Consider the following 19,968-nt stretch of genomic DNA (forward strand, 5'->3'; position numbering starts at 1 on the left):
CACATAGCTGGTTCACCTTAATATGTAACGTACAAAAAAATGTCATTGTTGAACCAGATTTGTAAAACAAACAATATATAAATTAAACTGGCATAACTTTTTTTTCTTTCTCTATATCAGTGCAAACAAAACAAAAGGTCGTGTACGTTTTTGAATTATGTACATTTACATTTACATTGTTCAAGATTCCTCTTGTATAGGCAAAGTGTATATATATATATATATATATATATATATATATATACGAGACAATGCATTAACAATATAGGACTCTAACCTTACATGTAAAAGGATTAGAGACTGTGCTTCAGTAGGTCTATTAAAAAAGGCAGAACAAGTTCAGTATTGGCACTTTTTTTTTTTGCATTGTGTAAAAGCCTCTGAAACAATGAAACCTCAACTGCACATTCAGAGACGGAAGAGAAAATGAAGAGAAGTTTCCAGAACAGCCTTTTTAAAGAACATCCCATTCTTTAAAGTCTACAGTGAAAAAGGCTCAGTTGATGTAGACTCTACCACAGCCACTGACAGGCAGTTTACAGTGTTCCCTTTTTGTTCCCAGTGTTTATGAATATATACAGCAGAGTTCACCTCAATACATTCACTATCATATCATAATGAGCTCCTGTTTCTGACGAGGGCGTGCAAGCTAGAATGCTTAAGAAAAGGTTTCTATCAGTTTTTACCAGCTCCAGTCCAGAAGAACGTCAAAAAAGAAAAGTAAAAAAATTATAACAATGGTAATAAAAATAAAACTAGAAAGGGGAAGTTTCCTTAACAAAGCCAGCTAATAATGCTTCAGAGGTTAAAGCAGCTGCAGAACACTGTCAATTTTTTTATAACTTAATTAGGTTTTATAGTAGTTCCAAGTAGTTGCTATGGTGTGGTTGCTATGGCTACGGTATTCCAACTAGTTAGGGCATTACTTGGTAGTTGTTAGGTGGTTGCTATGGTATTCCAGGTGGTTGCTAAGGTGTTGCTAGGCCATCGATATGCTATCCCAGTTGGTTGCTAAGGTGCTGCTAGGCCATCCCTGTGCTATCCCAGGTGGTTGCTAAGGTGTTGCTATGCCGTTGCTGTGGTAGCCAAAGTGGTGGATAAAGTGTCGTTAGGCCCTTGCTTTGCCATCACAGGTGGTTTCTAAGGTGTGAGCCAACTCAATACAATATTCAAGTACAAGTAGAAGTTCTAGTTATATTTCTACACATATATAGTACATATAAAAAGTACATTATATGTTTTATGTCATTTTATTATTTTATGTTATATTATTATTGGCTTAAAGGCTACAGCTAGCTTCTATAACAGTGTAACAATTAAAACAAATCAACCAAATAAGATACGCAGATGCTATAATTGGTTTGCTTTAAATTGAAAGTACATGGTTTGCTTCAGTTTGAACTTTTACCATGTGAAAATCCCCAAAAAAAGGGTGCAGTAATAAAGTAGTAAAGTAATTAAGTACATTAAGAAAGGTTCAGCTGAGAAAAAGTATGCCGTGCTGGCTGCAGGACTGTGAAACACTGACCTATATAAAGGCAAGAAGCATTTTCTTATAAATATAACCATATGTTTTAAGTTTTCCATGTATTTGACTTTTTCAGATTGTATTTGATAGCAATGCACAGCCTATAAGTAACAATGCTGCAGTCCATGTAGTTACATTCTAAAGTTAAAGGGGAATTCCACTGATTTTACAAAATTTCTGCATAATTTAACCATTAAGATGAAAACAAAGTCATTCAGAGTGGTTTGATGCGAAATGCGCAGGTCTAGAAAAACATCCTGAGTTCACAGTGGTGGCGATAGGAACCAGACGTCAGAGGTGTTTAATCTTCTAAATCTACCTCATCTAAAGTTATTACACAATATGGTTATGTTTTTAAAGCCATTCATGGCAGAGAGGTACATGCAGGGTGTTGTAAGGCAAAATAGTACCCAAATACTTCACTACTGTTTTACCATTATTAACATTACATAGAAAACTCATAGACATTGTGACCCCTGATTCCTATCACCACCACTGTGAAGAAATCAAAGTGTGTACATTTCTCTACAAAGGGCACATTTGAAACCTAGTCTTGCCTAAATTATAGCATGGGTTTAGTTTCTCCATTTAAACCATATGTAGCCTTTTACAACTAGGCCAATCTTTGTCCAGAAGGTGTAACTAATATAAGGAAGGGTCTTGAATTTGTAGTATGTTAAAATTGTAAGCTGAAATACTAATCGCATGGCATAAACCTGTTTCCAGACTTTGTAAAGGAAAAGTCAGATGCAAATTTTCAAATATAATAAATTAAATGCAGATGCTATTAGAAAAGAAAAATGGGCTATGTAACAACCGGCCCCTGTTTGGTGGATAAGAGTATACAAATGCTAAGTGGTGAAAAGACCTGTGCAAATTTATATATTGAATGCACTTCAAATTCTTGACTGAAATCAAGCCTCAAAATGCTTGTAAATACATCTGCTGACAAAGAAAATATGACAGAAAAGACTCAACATCAGTGTCAGCATCAATAAGTGCAGTTCAGATTGGCCTACAAAGAGAAAAGTGAAGTAAAATAGAAATCATGATGCTGGGTAGAAGATTATGGCACAGTTACAGCAACCTCTTAACATGCCACTGCATATCAAATTATATTACACCCAGAATTACTCTGATATCTCATGATGAAATGTACAGCTAACTTCACTTACAATATACAGTCTTGTATCAAAGGTACACATGTTAAAAATGTAAATATATATCACACAATATGTTTATCAAAATTCTGACAGCTGATATTCGACCTGATATCTTGGACAGTTTAATTTTAGGTGGCTTTTCGTGGTTTGAATTCAACATGTAAAATGTATTAATTGAAAACTAAAATGTTTTATGTGACAACACATTGTTTTAATACATTTTGTATTAAAGGGCCCATATCATCGAAAACTGATTTTTTTTTTTTAAATAAAACACTTTGATGTGTAAACATTCACCCCCTACTCCCTACAATCCATATATGGAAATAGATTTCTGTTTTGAATACATTGTTTTTTTGATGTCACAAAAAACTAATTTACATGTACCTGCCTTCTCAGCCTACAGCAGTTTAGCCCATTCATGCTAAAGTTATAAGGAGTATTTCAGTCTAGACTGCTTTTTGAATGAGGCACAATACAGGGCAGCCAATCAGAACAGAGCTCATTTACATATCTCAGTCTTAAAGGCACAGTAACAAAAACAGCTGGTTTCATTATAAGTGAGAAATTGAGGTCATGTAAAAATTAATTTTGACCGTTTCTGGTATATCAACCCACACATATGTTATAAGCAGGTCAGGGAACATAAATGAGGACACAAAACAGAACACAAAAGGAAAAAAAGTAGAGTATGGGCCCTTTAAAACATAAGGCTTGATGTTTGGCTTTTGTAATGTAAATCAAATAAAGTGATGATAAAATTGAACAATATGTCAATTCTGATATGTGAACTGCGTTCTGGCCAAACGCAACATATCTCTAGGTGACTAGAACATGTTTGTGTTCAAAATCTGAACACTGCCTGTGTTAAATAAGGTAGCACACTTCTTAGTGTTACAAGTAACACAAAATAAATTGTCCTCAACTGAACACACATATGTATTACATGTATTAACACATAAGAAATAAAGTGTTTTTCTACCACCTTAACAATCTGAAAGTGCTGCTTTCAGATAGTGTTCCGCTGAAACAGTATTACAGCTATCTTGGCCCTTAAAGGGGAATTTCACCAATTTTTCAACATTTCTGCATGATTTAATTGCTAAGATGTAAACAATGTCATTGAGAATGGTTTGATATGAAATGCTCCATTCTAGAGAAACCTTATGAGTCAGAATTCCTTACAGTGGTGGTGATAGGAACCAGACATCTGTAGAGTTTATTGGCTCTTAAAGGTACATCACATGATGTCATTACACAAAACGAGTATGAATATGTTCCCTCATGTCTTAAGCTACATGTGTCAAGCTCTAGTCCTTGCGGGCCAAAACATTGCAGACTTCAGCACGCTGCCTCGTTAAACACACCTGATTCAGCTCATCAGCTAAATAGCAAGGCCTTCATGAACTGAAATCAGAGTGGTAGATGAGGGTAAACGCTAATCTCTGCAGTACTTTGGCCCGGAAGGTCCCCAGTTTGACATGCCTGCCTTAAGCGTTGTTTTACAATAGTTTTGAGATAAGGTTTTGGCCTAAAATGTATTTTTAAGGCCTATTCATGGACATATAGGCCATCACATTTTTCCATGATCAAAAACACTTATAAAAAACTCAAAAGAAGATGTGTAGGTTTAGTGGAAGTAGTTACTGGTTCCTATCACCACCACTGTAAAGAAGTCTGAGTCTCTAAGTTTCTCTAATCAACCATTTCAGATTAACCATTCTGAATGACTTTGTTTACATTTCCCTGATTAAATTATGCAGAAATTGTGAAAAATCAGTGCACTGTAACAAAGCCTTTGCACTTTAAAGCAAGTGAAAACATATTAAGGGTAGGCAGTATATCAAATGTGTATCATTATGTGATTCTTGTGAGAATATTATAAAACCTTTACCATATTTCAAGACAGTTGTACTTAGTTTGAATCATTTTAGCAAAGCTAAAGTTGTCTTGCTGCACTGGTAGATCACAAGAGGATATGATCACTTTGATCACTTAATACAAATACAATGTCTAGAAATGGTCTGAATGTTTTATACATGTTATTGCCTACATTTAAGATGCTTTCACTTGCCAAGATATCCTTTTTGTGTGTGCATTTTATGTGGAAATCTTACTCCTGCAACAGTCTGATACTTCAGCAACAGCTCGTGAATGCCGTCCTGCACGGTCATATTTACATTTGGCATGTTTCACTTTTTCTGTACAGAACTCAAGCTAACCAAACAAGGCTTGTGATTCCTTTAGGAATGCAGTGACATCAGAAACTGGAGCACAGCCGAAGTGACTTCGATGTTTCCTCCGCAGAGTCTCATACACAGACGGAGGACTCCATTAAAAGGTCTGTGGTCGAAAACTTAAACGGGAATCCACAGTATAATGGCATGAGATCCTTCAGTCAGGGCCGATGGTATGATACAGATCCACTCTTGCTACAATGAACCTTCTGGATTTCAGCTGGGCAGATTGGAAAGACCATGGCTAGAGTCATGTTATCACCTGCTTGAATGAATACTATAATACTGTAGCTTCCTCCATTGCATTCACCCATCTATAAAACAAGGAAATAAGAGCAGAAAGGGACCTCAATTAACTTCTATTATCATATTTAATTACAATTAAATTTAAACTTTTGTAGATGCATAACTATAATAATGTCTGAGCACGTCTATGCATATGTGGATGTATGTATAAGGTGTAAATATAACATCACTACAGTTCATAACATTTTTATGATACACAATACAATACTAATCACCATTTGTACTTTTTGTGAGGTTTATTAAGCTGGAACAGACAAAGAAAACTCAGTAGTGCCACAAATAAAATGTAAAAAAAAAAGTTAAATACAGTGGTTTTTATTTACCCTTTCATACTGGGCTACATTATATCAAATTAACTAGGCCTAACTATGCTGTGTTTGTAATAAAATATCCAGTTGATCAGTGTTCTTTAAAGACTGACAATATCCAGAATGTGCTCAGAGAAGCATAATGTGATGAATGTAATTTGTTACGATAACAATCCACTAGGTGGCACTATGAGCAGCCCCTTGCTTTTTTTCCACGAATTGAAAATCATAGTGCATTTTACTTCAGTACTGTGGAATATTTTTGAGTAAAACAGAGTATCAAGGAGGGTATCTGAGATAATATTGGTTAATATTATTTTTCCCATTACCTAAAATCAGAACACATTATACAGGCTACCAAAATGAACTTACAAGCATACAGCATACTTACTATAAAAACAACAGACTAAGCATCTCAGTTGTTTTGCCTTTGTTTTGTTTTTCTTATAAAAGCAGAATTTACTGCATTTAGCGCTTCAGTTCTGTTCTTCAGACTGAAGGGTCTTTTAGAATGAAAAGTCTTCCTGGTTATCAAAATTTGTCTGGCCTGCTTGTGAGCCACATCCTAGGGTTTGTTCTGACCCAGTACATGGCTGGATCCTTGGCCTAGATCTGGTCCACACACTGTAAAGTGAGTAGAACTAATGGATGTGGCTGAAATCTGGCCCAACTACATTGTTGGTCCATAACAATTGCGCCCACAAATATAGACACAAGGCAAAAGCTGTTCAGCATCTGGTCCTATTCTGGCTCACATGCCTAACATTTGCCCAGTAGTCAACCAGCAATCACATAGGAAAGCAGAGTTGGCCGAATACTAGAAGCTATCTGCTGTTATTTGAGGCTGTTTTAAATAGGAATTTTCTTTAGTACAATGCAATGCTTGCAGCTGATAACAACACTCAATCTGTACTAAAGACTCGAGACTTGACTCAAATTCACACGCTAGAGACTTGAGACTCTCATTAACAAAACTGTGAACATCCTTGGACCAGGGACATTTTTTAACAAGGTAAAAAAGATCAATTTCAGGTTAACTTTAACTACGGCAAATTACAACTAGTTGGAAACTACCCTGAATTTATGGATATAATAAAGAGAGAGTGACCTGCGTGCGGTGTGCTGATCGTCCGCTCTGAATGTGTAGTAGAGGGTTTTCTTATGGTAGAGCTGGAAGATGCTGTCCGTGTCCTCACCCTCAGAATGCTCAGACAGCTTTACTGTAAAACCCTGCAGAGGAAGAGACTCACTCGCCACTTTATCCTACACGAAGAGAGAGAAAGAACGTGATAAAAAAATAAAAAGTGATAGAGTGATCCACGTACATAATAAAATATTATACAAATGCAGCGACAACAAATATAAATACCTCAACATTAACATTGATCAATGGTCAAATCAACCCAGTTGTCCTCCAACTCTACTTTTTTAATGTAGTTACACAATTACAAAATTATACTTAATTACATAATGAATTTCATTTACATTCGATTTATGTTCTGTACAAGCACATCCAACTTTTTTCCACTTGTTCGATGTCAAAAAATGGCAAAACAGGGCTACATTTATGAATGACATTTCATATTTAGTTCAGTGGCGAACAAGACCTCCATAAAAGGTGAACAGTGTGATTGTTTTGAGTGGCTTGGTAATGAAACAGAAGTACACGTGGACATTGTGTGCTTGTGTGTGGGTGGGTGTTGGTGTAGGAGACTCTGGGCCCCCTCACCTCTCGGGCTGTAAAGGTGTAGAGCACCTTGTCTTTGAGCAGGAACCACAGCCTTTTCCACTTCCGTTTACTCTTCTTCCGCCTCTGCAGACTCCCACTCATAGTGGAGCCTTCAGCGCCCACGGACACCTACACACAATTACGCCACAGAGAGGACAAGCATAATGTAGTATGTGGAAAGTGTAAGACCCTGGACCCGAAGACTTTGGGCCAGTTTCAGGCATATTCTGCCCATATGTTATGTACAAAACTGGGACGCTAGCAGTTTATGGGCCGTGTGGATGGGAAAATACAAAATGCAAGCGTAAATGCAGAAGAATGACAGCCATGTAGGACGTTTTGTTGGGCCAATTAACATATGCAAAAAATGGTCGTATATACATACATGAACATAACTCATAAGGTTTGGTCACATTATCACAGCAAAATGGTTTTGTGCATCTCATCCATTTATTTTTACCGTAGTTGTTTTCACCGACCTGCACAGAGCTATGTAGAGCCACTAGAGCCAGTTTAAGGCTGCAAAATTTGCTAGTGAAGTGACAACATGGCTTGATAAACAAAGGAAAGTCATTGCGAATTAACCTACAGACAAAATTCAGTTCTGAGGAGGAATAAAATAAACCCAAAGCTCAAAAAGAAAGGTCCACCAGAGTGGACACTATTCTGGGAGTATGTCATTTTGTAGCAATGTCTGAAAACAGACTGGAGAATATCTAGTGCAATCTTACATTCCCACAATGCATTGCAACAGGTAGACCACCAATAATGTAGCCTAGTAGGCAGGGAATGGTGCACTCTATTAATGTGACAGATGAGACAATGTGGCTCTCGCAGAGTGATGAGCAAGCGTTCTATATGCTAGTCCTGATTTTCCAATGTAGGGAACAGTGATAAGAGAAGCATTTCCGACACATCAGCAGAGGTGATGAGGTACCTGAGCGAGAGGTGAAGTGCTCTTCCTGCTTTTCCACAGGCTGGGGGTCTGCAGGCTCTGGAACACAGCGGACAAAGGCCGACTAGCTCTGTTTGTGTGTGGACTCGCACTGCCACACGCCATGGGGACATTCCCACCTACATGAACAAGACAGATCTATTATGCAATAGATCGATTTCATTTTAATTGTGTGTATAAACTAACTGCTGCCAGCAAATAATTCTCAGGGAGCACAGCAGCAGTTCATAGTCATAATTCAGCCAAGTTAAAAATATACTGTTTCATTTCTGCAGGCCAATCAGAACTAAGATAACATTACATTAAATGTTAAAACAGACTAACAGTCAGTGTTTGTAAATTATCACTGTTAGCAACCAACACGGTCAGCTTCCAGTTAATTTTTGTCTGAATTTGATGAAAAACATGTTGATTTCTATGGACTGTTGTAACTGCTACCAGAATTTAGCTATGGTGTACAAATTATCGGGGTCCAAGCGCCACATGCCAGTAGAACATTCATAATGGGAAAAGTTTTTAGAGTGGCCTCTATTTTACAATAAATGCGGGGTCTCAGTCATGTACACAATGACCGCAATAGATTTTTAACAAATCAATACAAATACCAAGAAAACAGTACTATAGTAAGACATGACCTGTACAGTTGTGGAACTCAATAAACTAAATAGTCCCACTGATATTACCTCTGTATTTCAGTCTCAGAGTGCACCAGAATGCCACGTTAAAATTACAAAAAAGGAATGATGCCACAGGACCCTGCTACTGCTACATTTTTCAATAAATTGAAAAAGAAAAAAAAAAACACCAAACAAATAAACAAAACAGTCAAAAAAAATGTCTTTCTTTTTTTGTATCAGCACTGGCTTTTGTTTCTGGCTGTGTCTTAGCTCGCTGCTGTCGGAACAGAACCTTGTATCTCCATTTTTATTTAAGTTTTTAACATAATTTGAAAATGCCTGTTGCGCTTTACATTGTGAGCGAATTTTATGATGAATGGATAAAGTATGTTTTTTCCTTCTCCTGTAAAGTTGCCATTTTGGAGATACAAGGCTTTGTTCCTGTATCTCCAAAATGTTCTTGTAGAGCACTTGCCTCGTTTCTTCAGCTCAGTGTAGCAACGGTCACACACTTTAGCCACTCTGTCCTTCAGATACTTCAGTGGGTACCGGTTTCTGGAGCAGGCGCGGCACACCACCTGCAGGCAGGAGAGAGAAGTGCAGCTGAGAAATCTGCTTACTTAGCAACTTGTAGCCTACATGACTCATCAGGCAAATTAAAGCAATCATGAAACAGCTGCTAAACAGATGTATCTTTATTATATAATCTTTGCTTTAGCATACATTTTGTAGGCCCTCTCAAGAACAGTGACATGAATATTTTTTCTCAAATGTTTTTTTGTGATTTACCTTATGTGTTTTCTGTCATTGTATGACATACGGATTTATAATGAAATGGACAAATGTACAGACCAAATTTAGGCTTTATGGCTGCTACTATTGTCTATTTGACCAGACATGTCTATTTAACCAAAAGAAAACAAAACATATCTTGGTTTATTGACTGTTTAGGCTGCTGGTGTACATTAGACTTTTCAAAGAAATCATGTTAAGATTTCATATACAGTGCTGTGCAAAAGTCATAGGTTCCTTAGCATATTGTTTAAAACCATTTATCTTCGCCATAAGTGTGTTTTTACTTGCATTTATCATATAAATACAGTACAAATTTTCTGCTGTATTTTGAAAAAAAAAACCAAAACATTATGCTATCTTGTGAGCTAGTCTGAAGAACAAAATTTAATTCTAGATTTTTCCTTGATGCCTCAACTGTTATTTATTATCATTTATTTATTACCACCACCAACACCACACTTAATTTAACATAAGTGCTCCTTATGAGGATGCTGAAGACTGTGAGCAGGCCAGGTGGTTTGTGTACCTTTCCGCAGGCGTTACAGTGGTGTCTGCGCAGCGTCAGGCTGAAGTCTGAGGCACAGTTCATGCACATCATGGCGTGGGAGATGGGCACCAGCACTGGAGCCGCTTCCCCCAGAGACATCCACAGCTTCTCCCTCGCCTGAGAACACCATGGGAGTTAGACTGGACCAGTAAAACTTGTGAACAGTGTCTATAGACTCCTGTTATAGGCCAACTAGGCATGTGCTACTATTCAAAAGTTTGGAATCATGCCATTTTTTATATTATATTAGATTTATATTATATTTTGATTGATTGATTCTGTATTGACACAAAACATGTTGGCAGTACACACAACTGCTGCCTCAAGATATAATACAACTCTGTGATAGCATATCGCAGAATGGATATACAATACATATAATACAATAATGTCTTACAACTTCATATTTTTGTCCCAAGAAAAAACATCTTTTGGATTACTAATGTGTGAGTCACTAATGTGAGTTCCCAAAAATGTACACTCTTAAAAAAGCTGTTTTTTCAAGGGTTCTTTAGAAAAAAAAATTCTATATAGAACCATGAACTTCTTCAAATTAATGGAACCCTTTTCGAAAAGGGTTCTATATAGCACCAAAAGGGTTCTGCTATAGTTATGATGTCGAACTTGTAACAATAGAAGAACCCTTTTTGGTGCTATAAAGAACCAATATAGAACCATCTACAGCACATCCTCCATCAATCTGAAGAACTCTTTCATGATGCAAAGAACCCTTTAATTATACAAAGGGTTCTTTGATTGTTCATGGTTCTATATAGAACCAATTTCTTTACTAAAGAACCGTTGAAGAATCTTTTTAAGCTTTTTACTTATTGTCCCAAAACCTGCATTGAAACTTTTAAAACCCGTTTCTTCCTGCTTATTTTATAAACAATAGTAACTACTAATTTTAATTTAAATATTATAAATGAAACAACATAAATAAATGCTTAGATGATGTATCCAATATTTTAAGCCTTTTGGCAATAATGATAGATAATACATCTTCATTTCTATTTACAATACAATCTGTCAAAGTGTCTGCCTCAAGATTTGGTCACACTTTTGAAATGCGAGGGTATTGATTTTAATATAGCTTCATTTTTAGTGTTATACACCTTTTTAAATTGTCATAGAAGCGTCTCCTGTTAACGAATGATTTGAAACCTGTGAAGTTGTACTAGCATCATATTAGAATCATTTTAAACATGTATCTACAACAAGGTAACTTTAATATTATTGGAAACAGTGATTCCAAACTTTTGAACTAAAGCATATGTCATTTGTCATGTTTTTGATGGGCTACCTGAAAACTAACACACAAACACCCACCCACAGACAAATCCATATCTAAGCATACTGTACGTCAAAGTAGGTAAGGATTATAATTACCTCACTGGAGGAGCTGAATGTGTTGAGGCCAGCTGCGTGGTCAGCTATAGCTCTGCTCAGAGTGTGGAACCAGTCCTCTCTCTCTGCCAGAGAACTAGAGAGAGAGAAAGAGAGAGGGAGATAGAGAGAGAGAGAGAGAGATAGATAGAGAGAGAGAGAGAGAGAGATGAGTTATTCTTTACAACCCATTTAGTGCCACAGCAAAGACCATTCAATCAAAAAGATCCAAAAATACAGTACCATAGTCTGTAGGTAGTATTGTAATGTGCAGTAATGTAAATTATTTAAAACCATTTATCTTGGCATTAAGGGTGCCTTTGACAGTACATTACATTAAATACAGTAACATTACAATAAATGCAAAATAAACATGAATAGAGTAAAACGTAACAAGAATTTTTTTGTTTTTGTTTTTAAAGTTATTAAAAGAAGAGAAGAAGAAGAAGGTTTGGTTCCTGACTTCTCATCGCACTCAAGCCATTGCATCAATTCGTTAAATTCCAACACCAGCTTACCTGATATAATTATATCAAGGATTAATTACATATACTTGGTGTTGGATGGTCAGTGTGAATACTGGGCTTCCTCTACAGGAGTATTGGAAATGGATAGGCCAACACACTCAGAGATAAAAGCACAATGTATTTATTTATTATTATTATTTTTTGTATTTATTATTATGGGTTTTATTTTTTGTATTTATTATTATGTTTTTTTTTTTTTCAAATCAGTAAACACCTGCTACCCAGATAAACAGCTTTAGATGACATTTTCTCTAAAGAACTGTTTATGAAAAGAATCAAACTCAGTTTAACGGCAACAATAAACTACCTCAGGTATCCTGAATGACCTCTTAACAGCCATCAGCGGCTGTTTTTTGAAGAATGTTGTCAACGAAACACTCTATCTCTAATATAGTAACTTCAAAGGAGAAAAAAGCTTTTAATTTTAATTTTTTAAAGGGGCCAATTCGTACATTTTCCTCGCATTGAAAACCCAAACCCCCACTGCCCCCACTGAGGTCCACTTACACAATTTGTGAGGTTTTATGTACCAAAAAAAGTCATAATTCATTTATACATGACCATTTTCAGCTATACGTAGAATTAAACAAGCCGGTTTTGTTCCTGTGTCTTTAAGATTAAAATATGTAAATGATCTCTGTTCTGATTGGCTGCCCTGTACTGTGACTGATTCAAAAAGCAGGGCTGCAACACTCCTTATAACTTCATTAATTTGTGAATGGGCGGGGCTAAACTGCTGTAGGATGAATAAGCGAATGAATGTGTATTTGTGTTGGTTTTGGTGACATCACAAAAACAATGAAGCTTAGTTTCTATATATGGACTGTATGGACGGTAAAGTAAACAATACGTTATGAACTTTTATAGTGTTTACATTCATCAAACTCGTTTATTAGAAGAAATGTGAGCTTTCCATTATAAGGGCCCTTTAATTTAATCTTTTACTTGGAATTTTGGATCGTTTCTATTGGTCCATTGGTCCTGAAACATTCACACAATGCCAATGGCAGCTGGGGATTTAAGTGCCATAAAAGTGACAACATGTTTGATCACTCAAACGCAAACTCAAGCTGAAGATGACTCCTCACCTGGCTGAGAGGGTGATGGTCACATCATTGACCTCTATCCTGAGTGTGTTGAGCACATTGTCTACGACCGGTTTACTGACCTGTAGATAACACAAAAACATAGAATTAGTTCTCTGTTAAATGTATTATATGTAGAGACATATAAAATGGCCATATGTAGATAACAGCACAGAGACCTGAAGGTAAATAATTGAGTTTTACCTTCATGCCACTGAGAGGGAGTGTATTCTTCAGCCTGTACTTCCCGTCCTGCTGAGGGTAGGTGTACAGCATCACATCGTTCATCTGCAACACACACACATAGGTGTAAAAAGCGTAAACAGTACACAACTCCAAGATACATCACTGTTCAGTAGTTTGGGATCAGTAATATCAGTACTTACAATAATATAAAACTAATTTGGATGCAGATAAATGTGTAAAACAAATCTAATATGTTAGTCCTGTGCAGCTTTAGAGGTTTCAAGTAATTAGCTGGAAGCTAGAAAGCTGTAAATATGATGAATATAAGAATGATGAATGACTGAAAAAGCTGTACAATGCAGATGAAAAATGAAAATAAAATATCATCATAATAAAAATGTCATCAGAATGACTTGGATTGTAAATAGTATATTATTTATCATTTACAACTTGTTGTTCCACAAATGAAACTTCTGAAAAAAAAAACCCCTTAAATTACACTGAGTAGGTTATCACAGTATATGTGCAAATGTTCAAACAGGAATAACATCACAATAATCATAGTTGCTATTTTATATTCAATAATAACTTATTAAATAAACAGTGTTGATGGAAATACTGTAAGCTAGGTACCAAAAGGTATTTCAAGATGTTTCACTTTCTATGAACATGACAGCTTCTGTCAGTTTCAGTGTTCACCACAAGAGGGCAGTATAAGCTTTAAATCACTCTCAGAGCAGTTGCTTTATTCAACATCATTTCAACGCACATTCTGTAACATATCTAAGTGTTTGGGTTTTGATCCTTTAGAGAGCAGTTCACACGCTATACACAATAGGGGTTTTCTCTGAAAGAAAAAAAACCCTACAGTTTATCTTATTTGCTAGTCCTGACAATGATGTTGTAATTCTGGGAACACATAGTCAGTCGCATACATACACACCCATCCACACACACACACACATACTTCAAACCATTCATTGTGTTTTGCTTGACAAATTTAGCATCAAACAAAAGCGATGACATCATGGGACACACACACATACACACGCACACCGTACAGTGCCCCAAACATCCGTAGCTCATAGGCAGCATCCAGGAATTCAGCATGGAGGATTCGCAGAAAAGCCGGCTGGGTGGAGGCCCTCAGAACAGCAATAACAACAAAAAAACAAATTGCAAGACGCAGAAGAATCACTAAGCACATGGGAAAAAATTCAGGCTTCGGGATGGGTGCTACTACTGCTGCTAGCTATGCTAAGTACTTTTGTCCCTTTTTAGAGATGCCATACAGTGTCACATAATGCGGTTTGAAGCAAATGTGTGATGATTTGCATGCAATGCATGCAATCTGCACAATGCGAACCTGTTATTATTAGATATTAGTTATTATTAGCTATCAGATTCCTTTGCCACATTAGCCTACATTAGCTCTAGTACATAGCGAAAGAAGCAAACTTAGCTTGGCTTATCATTTGAGGCAAGGGGAAAATTGTTTAACTACCTTTAAACTATGCTTGTAGGGAAATTTGGCTAATTGTTGATAATTTCTGCATAATTAAACTGTTCAGGTATAAACAAAGCCATTCAGAGCAGTTTGATGCAAAATGCTCCGTTCTAGAGAAACTCACTGTGTCAGAATTGGTGGCAGTGATAGGAACCAGACCTCTGAAGCGTTTAATGCCATTTTAAAGCTATATCATACAAAGTTATTACATGAAATAGTTACAAATACGCTGCCTGATGTCTGTTTTACCATAGTTTTGAGACAAGGTTTTGGCCTAAAATATATTTTTCTCCGTTTATTCATGGTGATGAAGCACATGCGGGGGATTGTAAAACAAAACAGTCCCCAAAAGAAAACTTAATTCTTCAGATTTGCTACTATTTTCCACTCTCAACATTACACATTGGAATTCCCCTTTAAACAGCAGAACATGAGAGGAAGTGTGCTATCGCGCATAACATCATGATTGTAATTCAATTGCAGGCACGAGCCAAAGGCAGGTACTGTAAATCACTGTAATGCTGTTTGTGAAAAAACGCAACTTTGTTGTGTTTGCAAAATAAAGAACAAAGAAAAGCAAAAAGACCCTGAGTAATGTATAAAATGACTTTAATTTCAAAAATTCCTTTAACCAAGGAAGTGGTAGTCTTTTGTTGTATAGCCATATTAGGCTTTTTCAATACTCGTAATGCTTGTAAAGCATATCAGAACCTGTTTGGTAAATTGTATTCTGTTCATTTTTGGCTTATTTCAGTTTGTTTAGTTGTTCTGCTGTCACAGCTGCCAAATAGCTTGCTTAGGGGTAGTGCTGTCTTATTTCTTCAGAATCGGAACAAACAGGCTCAGATGTTATAGATTTAACTACTGTATCCATTTTCTGTTCTTATATATAATTAAGCAGAGACTTTGCTGCAGTGTGAAGTGAGTCATTACTTAGCAACCAGTGCTCAGCGGAATGACATGGTAATTGCTTCTCAACCAACTGGATTGTGCCATTGGAACTAACTCCTGTATGTAATTTACCAAAACAAAGAGCTACAAATTTGAGCTACAAATGAAAACTGATCCGGAAACAGCGTCTTTTAGGCCTCTACAAGACTGCATTGGAACAAAGCATAGAAAATACACACAGTTTGTTTTTATATGGTAGTGGGTCTTGTAGCATTGTTGCTTTCTGAAAGCCTCTGTTGACTCTGAATCAAGCACAGAAGTGAAACATATTTCAAAAGCACCTATTGTTTGACTCACGGATAAACATGCGTGATTTGTTCTTGTGTTAGTGACGATGCTAAATGGCTGGAGCTGCAGAGAAGCCCTCTGGTCTCGGTCACAGAGTGAGTGATGGTTCTATGTGTTGCCTCTGACTTGCTTTCACTTATTTACTCCATAAATAAGACCCAGAAACCCATGTTTGACCACGGACCTTCTGACACCAGCCAGCGTTACACACTCAACCATCAGTCATATACACTCACACTGCAGCATCCATCAGAGAGGAGTTCAATACTGCGATCACAGAGGAGAGAGCAATGGGAATAGAGAGAGAGAGAGAGAAAGAGAGACAGAGAGAACGAGAGAGAGATAGATAGATAGAGAGAGAGAGAGAGAGAGAGAGAGAGAGAGAGAGAAAGAGAGAGAGAGAGAGAGAGAGAGAGAGAGAGAGATCTATGAATATAAAGCTCCAGTATCTATATTTTATGAGGAATTTTCTTATAGTTGCCAGTTTATGAAATCCTTCCTTCTACCTACATTCATTGGCCATTGCACATAGGACCACAGCTGACCAGATAGTTAAGGTGACCAGATCACAATGATTTAGTTTCAGGACAGCATCCATGCTTTTGAAGGACAATGTGGGAAAGATAGTGGAGATTGAGGTCACAACGCGCCACGTTTCTTCACTGTAAGACTGGTCTGGACTGCCGACAGGCCTGTCTGCATCCACGCGCTCTGATTACACAGCCATTCTGTTGTAACGTGCAGAGTGGACATCTCTGAAAAAAATACACTATTTAGGAGGCATCATGTTGCTCTAAAATGTGTATATACCTTTCAGTGTTAATGGTGCCTTCACAGATGAGCACGTTACCCATACTATGTGCACTAATACACCCTCATATCATAACAGACTCTGGATTTCGAACTTTACACTGGTAACAATCTGGATGCTTTTCTTCTTTGGTCAGGAAAACACAACGTCTATTATTTCCATAAACAATCTGAAAGCCGACTTAGACCACAACACACGTTTCCACTGTGCATTAGACCATTTCAGATGAGCTCAAGTCCAGAGAAGTCAGTGGTGTTTCTGGATGTTGTTGACATATGGCTTCCGCTGTGCACAGTGCACATGTAACTTACAGCAAACCTTCAGTTTTTGGGACGGGCTGTGAAATACTGGACAGGTGGTCAATCTAAAGATATTTTGCCGTTGGACCAACCTCAGTGCAGGAGTAACACTAGGCGTATAGCAATTAATATCTGGTCAGTGGTGGTCCTATGGTGATCTCTTTCGATTGATTGATGGAGCTGAAAAATTTGTAGCAACAGGCTACAGTAAGTATATGTAAACCTACCAACAAAGTTTACTTATATGGTAGATGAATCTGATAAAATGGCCAGTGAGTGTACATGCTTATTGCTGCTTTTGGAACAAAACATTGTATCTCCATTTTTGTCGTTTTTCAGTTTTTGACATAATTTCAAAATGCCTGTTGCTCTTTACATTGTGTGTAAATTTCATGATGAATGGACCAAAAGAAATGGCCCAGAAAGACTTGGAAAAAAGTCTGGTTCTACTGACTTACATTAGCAGTAAAGTAGGTTTTTTCTTTCTCCTGTGAAGTTACCATTTTAGAGAGATACGAGGTTTTGTTACGAGAACAGTGTTATGCATCTATCCTAAATTTGAAGGAAAGGCTTAGTGAGCTCTTTCCCATGGGTCTCTGTGTGTCTGAATGTGACTGATTGTTGTTGAGGTGTTCTGCTGAGTGTCTGCACTGGCACTGCAGGCCCTACACAGGAAACCATCGTCCACTGACCCACACAAAACATCCTGCGAGGAAACGAAGCCCCGAAAACAAGAGGAGCAGTGAGAGAGAGAGAGAGAGAGAAAGAGAGAGAGAGAGCAGAGGTATGGGCCATATGCAAGGTGTGCTGAAGCTCTATGGTTTTTCCCCCAACTGTAGCACTATTGGCATACATACAAAGATGCAAATGGCTTTTGGCAGCCAGACTGTCCAAACAAAATAGTGTCATCGACATATTGCAACATATTGAGAGCTACTGTCTGCTATAAGAGTAGTAAGTCAATGAGAATTACCAAGAACAGGTGTCGAGGCTGTCTGCTTTTACGGGAGACCTTCATCAGAGTGCCCTCTTTCACAAACACCTGAAACACACACACACAAACACACACAGCAAAAATGATCCTATTGTACCAAAAAGTGATTCTATTTTTGGTGATAAGGAAGAACCATTTGGTTGGAGGAGAGATGGTGGACTGAAGCTTTAGCTAGAGTTAACTCTTCATCCTCTTGCGCAAGACTAAACATAATGCAGCTGAAGGTTGTCCATAGAGCTCATCTGTGCAATGCTAAACTAGCACAAATCTATCCCGAGGTTAAGCCAACCTGCCCTCGCTGTGACGAAGATCCGGCGACCCTCTTTCATATGTTTTGGTCTTGCCGCAAACTGTGGAGATTTTGGGACTCTGTATGTTCTACTCTTTCTACTGTCTTTAATAAACATCTGAGTCTCTGCCCTTTACTAGCTATTTTTAGTATTTACATCGGCACTACCCAGTTGAATTCCCAAGAATTAGACTCTATTGCCTTTGATTTGTTACTAGCAAGGCGTAGAATTCTTATCGGCTGGAAGTCTAGCTCTCCTCCCTCTCATTCCCTTTGGCTGAGAGATGTTGTTTTCTTTTTGCACCTCGAGAAGATCAAGTTTAGTTTGAGGGGTTCTGTGGATAGCTTTTATAGATGCTGGTCACCTTTAATCACCTTTTTCAGGTCGCAGCTTCCTGCAGAGGACCTGGGTAATTCCCCCTCTTGAATGCACCATAACACCAATTTCCCAACCGCTCCACCCAACCTTTTGGGGCCCCCTTTTTTTTGTTGTTTTTTTTTAATTATGTTATTTATTTATTTATGTTAATCACTTATCTAGTCATGCTATTTTATTTGCGTATTGACTCATGCTTATACGGTCTGATGTTGTAATTGTTGTTTTAGTACTTTGGTCTGTATATGTTTTTCCTTTGAATAATATTTGAATTTGAATATTTTGAATTTATTTGAATTCAAATAAGCGTTCACTGTTTTATATATAACTATTGCCTTCAATAAAGATCCCTCAAAGAACCAATTTTTTAGGGTGAGGCCATATGAGTGCTTTGGTACTATGTAGAACTCATATGGTCTCACCCTTAAAAAAATTGTTTATCTGAGGGTGCTTATTGGTTCTATATAGAATCTTCATGAAGAAGAACCATTTAACGATGCAACAAAAGCAGTTATGCATTCCAATGGTTCTTTGAGTGTTCACATTTCTATATATGACCAGTTCTTAAAGAACCCCTGAAGAACCATTTTCAAGAATGTAATGATGTCATTCTTACATCTGTTGCAACAAAAGTTATAGACTGCAAAGCTTCTTGTTAAGGTGTTCATTAGCATTAGTGTGGCTTAATAAAGTTTAGCTGTTAAAAGGTTATTAGAGAAGCAAACAAATAAAAAAAAAATAAAAAAAGTAAATAACTTTCACCCACAAGATTATTTGAGAGAGAATCCTGTAGTAACTTGGCGGGTTCCAAAAGTGCCACATACAGATATAAATTTGCTTTGGCAGTAAAATACAGTGTAGTCAGACCATTTGGCTGGTAGCCTAATCTCTTTTGGACCTGCACCGTAAAGCAAGGCTGAACTTATGAAGAATGATTTGACCTACTCTAGCCACTAAACCACTCACTGAAATTCCACTGTATTTAACCCTTTAAATGGCCAGGGCCCCCCAGCGGGCACCAAAGTTTTATTATATGCTTCAATAACCTAAGAATAGCTCAATTAGTTTGCAGTGAGGTCCCTGT

General features: G+C 37.3%; 1 protein-coding gene across 2 annotated transcripts in view; it reads right to left on the reverse strand.

The window, feature by feature from the left end:
• Nucleotides 1-352: 352 nt before the first annotated feature.
• Nucleotides 353-19,968, reverse strand: part of fgd5a (FYVE, RhoGEF and PH domain containing 5a) — a 72,827-nt gene continuing 53,211 nt past the window's right edge. The window contains exons 12-21 of one of the 2 annotated variants that reach the window (XM_036558964.1): nt 18,199-18,267; nt 13,388-13,471; nt 13,187-13,266; nt 11,575-11,668; nt 10,165-10,302; nt 9,319-9,421; nt 8,209-8,345; nt 7,299-7,400; nt 6,651-6,805; nt 353-5,242 (exon numbers count right to left, since the gene is read on the reverse strand). In XM_036558964.1, coding sequence (XP_036414857.1) covers nt 5,206-5,242; nt 6,651-6,805; nt 7,299-7,400; nt 8,209-8,345; nt 9,319-9,421; nt 10,165-10,302; nt 11,575-11,668; nt 13,187-13,266; nt 13,388-13,471; nt 18,199-18,267 — 999 coding nt within the window. In that variant the 3' untranslated portion in view covers nt 353-5,205. Of the gene's footprint in view, nt 5,243-6,650; nt 6,806-7,271; nt 7,401-8,208; nt 8,346-9,318; nt 9,422-10,164; nt 10,303-11,574; nt 11,669-13,186; nt 13,267-13,387; nt 13,472-18,198; nt 18,268-19,968 lie in introns of both variants that reach the window. The other variant, XM_036558963.1, reaches the window with a different exon arrangement.

Source organism: Colossoma macropomum, unplaced genomic scaffold (assembly GCF_904425465.1).
Source record: "Colossoma macropomum unplaced genomic scaffold, Colossoma_macropomum, whole genome shotgun sequence".
Classification (NCBI taxonomy): Eukaryota; Metazoa; Chordata; class Actinopteri; order Characiformes; family Serrasalmidae; genus Colossoma; species Colossoma macropomum.